The sequence below is a fragment of the Haplochromis burtoni genome, unplaced genomic scaffold (assembly GCF_018398535.1).
Source record: "Haplochromis burtoni strain Fernald_Lab_line unplaced genomic scaffold, NCSU_Asbu1 Contig_813, whole genome shotgun sequence".
In the NCBI taxonomy this organism is placed as follows: Eukaryota; Metazoa; Chordata; class Actinopteri; order Cichliformes; family Cichlidae; genus Haplochromis; species Haplochromis burtoni.
The window spans coordinates 138,768-149,974 of NW_024583174.1; the positions used below are offsets into that span (position 1 = coordinate 138,768).

Below are 11,207 nucleotides of genomic sequence, written 5' to 3' on the forward strand. Positions count from 1 at the left end.
TTAAAGGGGTTGCAACATAACTTTATTTGATTTGCACAATATTTCCACTGAACAGCTTTTTCCTTAAATCTCAATATGCTTTCTTTACACTTATATTGTTGCCGTTTCCTGTACGCATCTTTTTCTTCATGTTCATGTTTGTGTGTCATGTTCAGTTTTGAAGTGTACTAGTTTTTCATCGCTCATTCATACCGTCGGTAAAAGTCAAGTCGAGTCACAGTTTAAAGATGGGTCGTTTGGAGCAAATGAAAAACCATAAACAAGAATAGAGAAAATAAATACGTGTAAAAGAAATGAGAGGACCAGAGCAGAAGATGCGTCACGACTGGTCAGTGATGGCATATGAAAAGTATTTTTACAAACACGTAGCATTGTAAACATTTGTTGCGTAGACGTTACTTTAGATTTGGATAAAGACACCAATAGCTCCTAGGACGGAAGACACGTCAGATTTGTGATTTTTAGTGATTTCTGTTCAATCCCCGATAGATTACAAGATTCCTGATCATGCAGCCTGACGAGAAACTTTAAACACATTTATCCAAAAATATAGCCCAGAATATCCTGATCAGGAAAAAGATCAAGAAAAGCAAAAACAAAAAAGAGAAGCTTGCATCCTCACCACCTACTTTTTTTTGTTTTTTTCGTGTGACATGTTCTAATGAGGCTTTTTCTCCACTTCTTAGAAGTGATTAGAATTACATCTGAATCCCTGTCAATGTATCAGAACATACATATAGTTTAAATTATAATACTTTTAATGTAAATCATTGTACTATTTCTGAATCCCAGATTTATTTAAACTTCTTTTGTTTTTATCTTAGAAAAATGTCAAGTAGTAGCCTGTGTTCGCTCCACCCAGTGGAAGGAGTGTCACCTGTGAGCTGCTTTTCCTGTAGGTGGGCCTTCGCCTCTCAGGGTGTGGCTGATTTTCTTTCTTTCTTTTTGACAATGTTTTATTGCAGTCTTCTGGATTCATCTGCACATTTTTCCAACTCCTTAAACAGCGCCTGAATTTAAGAGAAAAGAAAACTCAGGAGTGAGCGTGCCATCTAGTGCGGCTTCTAATGAAGAGAAGCAAGGTTTAAACGGCCTGAAGGGATCTGTCAGTCATTCTGACCGGGTCGACACAAGCCAATCACATAAAAGTCATACAAACTAACCATCAAGGAAATTTTCAGCCTTCAAGAGGACAAAACTTTGGTAAACTAACGTGGACAGTTAGGTCAGTACCTGCATCTGTCTGCCCTGACAGCTGCTTAGGTTTCCATTATTTGCATTATGTGCCACATCATTACAAAGTTTGTATCAGTGCAGACGTTTTTTTGTTTTTTTGTTTGCAGAGGGTTGGCTGCAGGTCGTGACATCATGAACATGAACCCACTGCTCATCTATGCACAGTGAAAACTATTAGAAGACTGTTACAGAGGGGACCATCACACCAATGGGCAGCAGCTGGAAAAGACCAGTTTGATTCGTTTGTTGAGTCCTTTACGCCCCGCCCGACACAGGACAATTGGCTTTCTTTAATTAAATTCCTTTTTTCCCTCCCTTTTTATAGGCGCCCACAGTAAAGAATGCCACTTATCCACAGAAACCATGGCAAATCGTGTAACTTTAAAGATAAGAAAAATAGAGCAGCAATGTTTTTGCACAAAAAACGTGTGCAACATTCAAGTAAATAAAAGATATAAAGAAAAACAAATCTTTAAGTCAAAGACAGATACATAAGAACCTCAAGTCTTTGTTGGTCGGATTGGCACTTTTGTGAATAGGAGTGCATTTTTATTTTACACTTTATCCCCCCCTGGTTGATTCACTGATTTATTTATGAATATTTTTAAAAACTGCAAATTCTGTTATCATCTGTTGGCCAAGCACAGACTTGGCCATCAAATCAGAGACTTCAGTCATAAATGCTGCCCCTACACATGAGTGTAGAGGCAAGTTCTTGATCCTCATATAACTCTTGATTCAGCCTTTTACATCTACTGGGAGGACACGCGTTCAGTGGACAACATCGCAAACCCAACGTGAAAACACAAAAATCTTGTCACCATCACGTGCTCTACTGCTGATCTACGCTGGAAGTAAGAGTGGAACAATCCTGAACGTGAAATCGCCGATCTACCTCTGCAGCAACACCCAGTTAAAATGTGCTGGTCTGGTGAAAGGTTGTGCATCACAACAACAGATTTTATTTGTTCAGAATCCAATCATGATAAGTCGTGAAGAATTTTTTGTGTGTCGCATTTTATGCCTTGAAAAACTCTCTCTCATGATTTTCTCTGTTACCAGAGTTCAGTCTGTAGTCGTGCGTGAGGGTGAAGGTCTGGAGTACAAAATGTAGCACAGTAGCAAGAAAGATAACAGTGCAGGTGGAGTCGATTACAGCTCGTCAGCCTGCAACAAAAATTTTCCAACAAGGATTAATTCCCCTAAAAGTAATGACCGACTGCAAATGTCTGTTTCATAGGAGGACAGGTTTTAACTCTCACTGCACTTCACAACACCCAACAGTGCCTAACACCCCTCCCAAGCTATGAGCCAATAGAAGTCTCCCATGACGGTGTCATCCACTGAGACAGAAGATTAACACGCACGTCAAAATGGAAAAATATGCCTGTGAATTTAGTGTTTTTTACCAAATAAGAAAGAACTGCCTTTGTCAAAAAATATTTGCTATTAAGCAGACTGATCCATTCCTAATCTCGGTGATAAAGACTTAATATAGAGGTTCATGGTCTTAAGTTGGAGATGCTTCAGTAATCCACAGAACAGAGGGCTCCCAGACTCTGATTAGGACCTAGTCACTGAGTCAATCGATCCCTCCCTCACAGAGTGCCCCCGTAAGTCGAACATCACACAACCACAGTTCAGCTCCATCCACAAAACCTGAGCGCTGACCTGAGAACAGCTTCTGTTAGAGGTCAAACTGCCCTCAGGTCAGAGTTTACAGGACTCACTTTAACCATCAAAAGTCACGAGGCTAGAAACAACTAAAACAGTTTCAAAGCAATCCTTAGGATTTTGGGAAATAATCCTTCATCTGCTCCAGAAAGCAGGATTTTTTTAAAATATAAAATAATAAGTAAAAAACAAAAAACATCCAATATGTTCACATTGAGGAGAATCAAAACTTCAAAACAAACCCTTTTAAATTTAGTTCTTTTTAAATCCAAAGATTATGGAAACCTTTTTAGTTACTACTAGCCACTCATCTGTGTGAGGTGTGTGTACAGTGTGTCTGCTGGTGTATGCAAGTGTGCATGAAGTGTGCGCAAATATATTTATATATATATATATTTATATAATGAAAATACACCAAAATTCAAATATACACTTATACTTGAATTTCTGTTGCAGTTAGGCTTGTTATTTCTCTGAGCTCCATCCCCGGCTAAACACCATTTGTCGTTAGACACACGAGGAAGCGGTGCAGACCGTCCCTGCCAGGCAGAGAACAGGCAATTTACATCGACACATATTACAATGAACCCATGCAAAATCATTATGTCACTGCCATTCCTCAAAAATATATAGTGATATAGAATGCCATATATTATAGATAAACTCTACCACTATACACGACACCACCACCGTCAATACACAATCACTGTTAACATCACCGAATCCGGCCCGGTTCCTGCTTTCGACTCCAAATGCTGTTTACAAAGAAGTAACGACTCCTCGTAGTGTTTGGCCAGGGATGCTCAGGGCTGTAGGCAAGGTAATATAACACCATGCAAAAACCCTACCACATACACCAGGGGAAGTGGAGGGAGCTTGCAGGCCAGCAGCAACCAGTTAACAATGGGTTTCAAGACATCGTCCCCAGGCTCTTAATTCTTGCTGCTTTTGCTGCCAACAGCTCTTCTCCTCCTAAATCCCCAACTATGCCTTTTTTAATAGTTAGATCACTTCATAATTCAAATGTTATTAATAACACGGCACACTACGAACATTGGGTCTCTAACTATTTAACCCTCAAAACCTGGATATTTTTTCTAGACGTTTTAACATAACCTTTTCGAAAAAAACAAAACAAAACAAAAATAACATTCACAGCCCTTCTGTTTGATAAAGTTTTACCCTTCTTGCCACCCGCTTAAAAAAAACAAACAAAAAAACCCCCGAAACAAATCATGCTTCCTAGCTTGGGCATCCAACTCAGGGCGACAAACTTTGGGGTTGACATCTGTGGCTCTAAACCCCATAAAGACTATTTTTTTCTTCTCACCTTGAGTAGATATGCAGAGAGCAGGCCTAAGCCTACTGACTGGGAGCAGGCAAAGCAAAAGAAAATATCACAAGCACTAAAAATAAAACAAAAAAATTAAATAATTTAAAAATAAAAAAGGGGCGGAGGCAGATAAAGGGTGAGGAAAAAAAAAAAAAAAAAAAAGGGATCATGTTAAGTATTTTTTGAATTGCACTGAGTCATAGTGACACGAAGAGTTGGGCAGATTCTGCTCATGCACCCCAGTTTGCACGCTCTGTATGGATAATCCTGAAAACAAAAGATTTCCGTTTGGAAAAGAAATGAAAGTGTATATTAAAGACACTAACAAATCACTACTGCTGCCAATGAGAGAATCTAAGCGCTGTCAAATGACAGGAAGATGTCTGGGTGTGCGTTTTGATGATTACTGGTGATTACTTCCTCTTCTAGCTGTAATGGGAGTTTGTGTGGCGCCCTCCCCTCAGCCAGGAAACATGAGAGTCTGCCCTGCAGGAGGTCAGTACACTGGTTGGAAACGATGAAAGGGGGCGAGGCATTTTCAGGCTGGAGAGCGGAACAATTTTAGCATTCCTCCAAAGGGTAGGGGGCGTGGCCTCATGGTGATTTAGTGGAGGTTCAGGGAGGATGGCACGGTGGTAAAAAGGAGCCATCTATGAGAGGAGGTATGAAGAGGAAAGGGTGGCTGACTTATAGCTGAAAACCTTCCATGGGGGCCTCCTGCTGAGGGAAGAGAAACTGCTGGTTGGCCTGGTCCACCTGAGGGGCAAGACTGCTGTCCTCGTCCTCCACACCAAAGTAGTGCTCAATTAGGTCAAAGGCCTTCTGGTAGATCTCCTGGTTGTCGTGACTCTGGAGGAACTCTATTTTGTCAAGACCTGGAAAAACAAGGAATGGAATATCAGAATGGCTGTTAAACTAAAAAAATACAAACAAACAAACAAAAAAACCCAAACTGATTTTTTTTTTTTAAATTCAGCTGTCCTACGTTCTGCCTCTGGTGGTGTAGTATGTATGGCAGCCTTAGAAAAAAGCAGAAGCTTGACATTTTATTTGCCCTAATGGAGGAATTTAAGTAGCTGCCTCTCCAGAGAGTCTAATCCTGTGGTAAAAATCAAACTCTGGGCTGGACTGCAGCTCACCACAGTAATCAGTATTCGGTCTTGCATGTGAACCAATTTCAGGTTGTGTGGTTTGTTGCCCTCCAGCTCACAGGTGATCTCCAGAACAAAAGAATGAGTACTACTACCAGCTACAGATCATATACAGAAGACAGATGTAGCGTCCGTGGCTGCAGCTAATCCAGGCCTTAAACATGCATTCTTTCAAATGGCCAGCAGAGGGCAACTAGTATGGCGTCAAAAAGACTGGTAGCTTTCGTACTTTGTGACCTCAAGAAACTTTCCTGTTAACTTTATGGCCTCAATCATTAATTTTATGCCTTTATGTCTTTTATGCCTATGAGGTTCATTTAGGGAAATATAGCCTCAGTGTCTGCCAAAGTGATAAAGCTATGAGCCTATCAGCACTGAAAGTGTTCCAATAATGCTGTATTATATGTAAACTGCATCAAATCCAAATCAAATGTTTTTTCAGCATGCATGTTTGTGTGCATTTCCTGCAGCATACCATAGGCTTCTTCAATGAGGCTGCAGTAAGGATTAACTCCGGTGCCGTTGTTCTCCTGTTTGGCTTCCTGTTCGCCCAGTCTCAAGATGTTTTCTAGTCCATTAAGAGCAACCTGAACAATCTTTGAGTCCATCACAGTGAGCAGGTCACACAGGGGCTTAATACAGCCCAGGTTCACCAGATATCTTTATGCAAACAGACATGGATAAGGCAGATGAATGCAGGTGATTCATTTATTTACTTTACAATTAAGTCCGAGTTATTCTTCACAGCCCTTTCACATTATCGCCTCACTTTCATGCACTTATTAAACCTCCTTATTTTTCCAATCACCCAAATTCTGCATGGGGATTTTCATTTCTAACAAGCTGTTAATTGAACTTCTCCTCAAACAGAAAACTCCATTAGACTCATCAACCAGCTGAAACCTTTTTTGTTCCTTGAGAAAACATTTTGCTGCAGAATGCTTTTTGAATCAATACAGTACTACTGAAATCCTACTTTAAATCATCTCTAAAAGTCTTGTCATTAAAACCAGCAATTGACTTAAGCTACTCATCTGATCTGCTGATGTGATTAAATGACAATGGAGGGACTGTCAACTAAATGAATCTTGCGAAGCTAACCTAATCTGCTCTGGTGTTCCTCCAGACGTGGCATTGGTGATGGCCCAGGCTGCCTCTTTCCTGGTCCTGAATTCAGCTTTCTGCAGAATGTCAATCAGTACTGGAAAGATGTTTGCATCGATTACCGTCTGTGGAGGAGGATGAGAGATCAGTACAGGAGAAATGCAAAAGACATTCAAAACTGATTTGAAATCATCAACTTGATACACTAGATAAAACTAACAAAAACTAAATGTTATTTGACAGGGCGTTAGAGTTTTAGGAATCTTTAATATGAATGTTACAATATGACCAAAATACAGAAACTGACCAACATAAAAATAATTCTTCAATATAATCCAATCTTTGCACCTTGAATACAGTTACTGGCTAAGGTTGCAGTCAGTACAAGTTTAGTTAAAGTACGTTTGAATTACAAATAAGGCACAGCATCTCCACTAAACAGCCACCCAGTGCAGCCAAACACACAGATTAAAACGGAGCTGAAAAGCTTTGACACACAAGACACTTGTTTTCTGGCCCCACACAAAAGAACAAACCACTAAATATATAAAACACAGTTGACACTGTATTACAGCTGTGATTACATAAAATTAATCAACACTGTGTAATGCTGACAATTAAATCCTACAACATTCAAGCAGCAGGAGAACTAAATTTGCACCAGAATAATGTGACAGTCATGATCACAGTGTCTGAGTCTAACAACACCAACCTATATGATTTAAGTAGACTAATATTAGCTGAACTACTGACAGTAAACAAGTGCTTTTTAAAAATCAGTTTCAGTTTTGACTCTTGCAGGTTGTTTAATTTGTTTAATTTGGATTAATAGTTGTAGTTTGTATTTTGAAACTTTTTATTTTTTTTAGACACAAACTTCACAGATAGTTAGGCAAACACTAAAGTGCTTCCACAGAACTTTTCCTCAGGTAAACTGAGAAATGAACTCAGGGTGTGATACCTGTATTTGTGCTCTGTTTCCTGCTGTAATGTTTGAGATGGTCCAGCATGCCTCTTTGCGAATGGACTCTTTAGCACTGCTGAGGAGGTGAAGCAGACAGGGCAGGGCTGAGCAGTTCAACACCACCTAAAAACAGCAAAGCAGGGAGTAAAACTTCACACGCTCTTTATAACATACCTCAGATCTTTGAACTGCATCACTTTGCAGCTGTAGCAGCAATTATTAACAAAGCAAATAGCATTTGAAACATTTGGTAAGCTGAGAGAAATATTAAGATGACACAAACGCCTCTTCAACATGCAACAAGCTTTGGAGTCATCAAACCAACTTCAGTTTATTATAGTCTCACCTGTGTTTGGATATCATCTCCTGTGACAATGTTTCCTACAGCTCTCAAGGCGGGTGAAGCCACCTTATAGTCAGTGTGCCTGCAGAAAGATGGGGTTGGGAAATATTTTAATAAATGTACAGGTCAAATTTACAGGTTCAGAAATGAGGCACAGTAAAGCCTGATCTTACATGAGTAGTTCTACAAGGCGCCTGCAGACACCAGAGTCAATGACGGCTTGGATCTTATCATTGGGGCCGTCTGAGAGGTAGGACAGAGCCCAGCAGGCATCTGCCAGCAAGTCTGGGTCACTGCTAAATAATAGCCTGGACAACACTGGCAGGCAGGGTGACACCTAGACAACACAAACATAATGCATATGTATCATGACAAACAATGTGAATTCAGCATCAAACATAAATCACTGAGAGAGAACATGTCAAAATTTTCCCACAAAATGTCAGCTAGTACACAGAGCTGCAGAAACCAATGGTGCCGCCTGAGAAATGTTATTGTAGAAGGATTCAAGAGCAAAACCATTCACATGCTGCAGCTGTGACCTGGGGCAATCCAGCATCTAGTGTTGATCTGAATTGGTAAATACAGGCAACCTGACTGGTTGTGGGACACAGCCATGTGTTCCTCACACAGGCTGGCTTTTACAGACTTCTGTTTACTTTAGAATGTGTTTAACTTTTATCACAAGTAAATATTAGCAGCAACTTCCTGTCATATTCAACAGAAATGTTGCTTTTCTTAAGTCCAAATCTCTGAAACTTTTGAACTTATTAGAAGTTAAATGCATCTTTCATATAGTGACCATAGGAAGACAATGCATAATGGAAAATTCTCTTCCCACTCAACATTCGATTTAATCTGATATACATTTCACTGGTATTAAATTAACTTCTTGTAGATACGTTTTTTTATGGTTTAGCCAGAAAACTCGTAATAGTACAGAGTGATCGGCTGATATAACAAAGAGCCTTTATCCGTACTTGAATGTTTAGCTTTGTCTGCATAGAAAAAGCAGCTAATTGAAACTATATTGAAATGAATGACCCTAAGGCCATGAGAGTCTCCTGGGAAAACCCCTATAGGCACTCAGAGAGGTTCCTAGAACTTTGACCCTAAAGCATCCTTTTTGTTGACTCGATGAGTGGTACCTTGTCAAAAGCAGGTGGTGGGTTTTTTCCTCTGCACAGATTAGACAGAGCCCATACTGCATTCCTAGTCATAGTCAGTCTAGTGGACTTTGTCAGAAGCCTGAAATACCAAAGAAAATCAAAAGCCCATTATAGGAAGTCATATTAGAAATTTGTCACAGGGAGAAAAGCTGTAGGAAGGTTTGACTCAAAAGCAGAAATAAAAGAACTTACATTAATAGTGGTGGAAGGATGTTGCAGTTCAGCACATAGTCCCTGCACACTGCACTGTCCCCTGCAATATTACCGAGGGCCCACACAGCCTGAAGAAACAGTGAGACATAAAAATCTTGGGTATCGCAGAGTATGGAAAGATATTTATTACAGTGAACAATCTATGAACCGGTGCATTACTTGTTCTTGAACATCCTCAAAATCAGAGTTCAGCAGTTCTATGAAGATGGGCACTGCTCCAGCCTCAATCACCGTCTTTGTCTGCAAGGATGTTCCTGACGCAATGTTGGTCAGCGCCCAGGCGGCTTCAAACTGCAGCAACACGACAAAGCAGAGAAACAAGCATAGTGAGACTCATGAACTGTAGATAACAGCACTTACTATGTGCAAGAATGATGGCAATTCAAAACACTTTTCAAGTTTCTCCTTTCTTACAGCTGGCTGGCTGCATCAACATAATCTAACACAGTGTCATGTAGGACTGATGAACTGCTCTTGATATTGTTTGAAAATTTTGAACCGGGTACGTTGTACTGCTGCAGCTGGGTTGAAGACATGAGCGTACAATTGTGTCTGTTTTTACAGTCATTCCAATGATAGAGACTCACAGATTATACAGAGGGAAATATTTCCACAGTTTGAAAAGATAAGACTAAGGAAGTTTTGACTTCTTCTCCTCCTATATCAGCACTGATGAGGCGATATTGTCTGAGTGGTGACACCTAGCATTTAGGAGAACACTGCAATGGCTACCTCTGCAGTAAGGTCGAGCATAACAAGCACTATTTTCTGTTAAAGGCATCCTAAAAAGCAAAGTAGCATGGTTGCTACCAAAGACATGGTAAAAATCACATTTTTTGCACTCAATTCAGAAGTCTCTGCGTGTTCTGGAGGTTTAACACTGTATATTTAACAAATAAATAAATAACTGACCTGTAGTGTGCAGTTGCTGCTCTTCTTTAGGAACTCCACAAACCTCTCCACTACTCCAAGAGTGTTTATAACTTCATCAATTGGTGGGTTAGGCTCTGGAATAACAAAGAGGCAAAACTATATGTAGGCTTTTTTGTGGTCTATGGGGAACAGCACAAATGGTTTCACTCTTATGTAGAAGTACTCTCAGTACACTACAATGACTGGGTACCTTTGGAAAGTAATTTTCTGAACTTCTGTGTTGTAGCAAGCTGAAGCTCTGGGTCCTCTGAGAAAAGCATCTCTACCATGTCCCTGGTAATAACTCCTTCCTGCAAGAGGCCATGTAAAAGCACTTTAAACACTTCACCCACTCACCACAGAGTCCCTTGTTTACAATCCACAAGCTGGACAACAGGCTAAAAACTGCTTTACACAAACGTGATGTAAAAATGCATCTAGTCTGTGATCATCTTTTTGTCTATGCAAGACTTGTTAAAAAAAATAATGATCATTTACTCACAGTTACTGGAGAGCTGAGGTAAGAGTCCACCAGTGGGCTCTCTAACATGACCTCTTCTTCATTGAGAATGTCCACATTCCTCCGTTTGAAAAGCTGGGATTATAAAAAGCTGTTAAGAGACCTAAACACTCACATGCTGAACACAGACTACACAGTGACATAATCTCATCCAGGAGACAAACAACCTGATGAACTGGGAGTTTGTCACATTTGGTCTCATACCTGTTGTTCTCGTTTCTGTTTCCTGAGCTGGATGCCCTCCTCCTCTCTCCTGCGCCTCATCTCATCTGCATTGAGTGCTTTGTTCTTGTATCGGTTCATCCTGTAGTTATCCTTGGCCGGACTGGCTGACGGCTCTGGTTGGTCAAAGACACATCATGATTAAATCAAAAACCAACGTTTGCACTTAGAGGCTTTTTCTTTTTTTCCATCCCTGAGAAACCAACAACTTTTAGTTATATGTCTACAACATGTTTTAGTTTAACCAGAAACAAGAAAGCTGAACGCTTTCCCTTCTCACCGACTCTTGTCACATTCGGTGTATCACTTGTTGGGAACCTTTTATTGCCCTTAAAAAGCAACACGACTACTATTATTTCATTTCAC

At 40.2% G+C, this 11,207-nt stretch overlaps 1 protein-coding gene across 1 annotated transcript; it reads right to left on the reverse strand.

The window, feature by feature from the left end:
• On the reverse strand, window positions 1-10,957 carry kpna6 (karyopherin alpha 6 (importin alpha 7); the record flags this gene model as incomplete). The annotated part of the gene is given in 13 exon segments (XM_014330441.2): window positions 1-5,118; window positions 5,870-6,054; window positions 6,496-6,623; window positions 7,460-7,585; window positions 7,809-7,887; window positions 7,979-8,142; window positions 8,954-9,053; window positions 9,167-9,255; window positions 9,347-9,478; window positions 10,100-10,194; window positions 10,311-10,410; window positions 10,602-10,694; window positions 10,824-10,957. Coding segments are annotated over 13 exon segments (1,613 nt in total), but the record flags the coding sequence as incomplete, so codon positions are not given.
• Window positions 10,958-11,207: the final 250 nt, after the last annotated feature.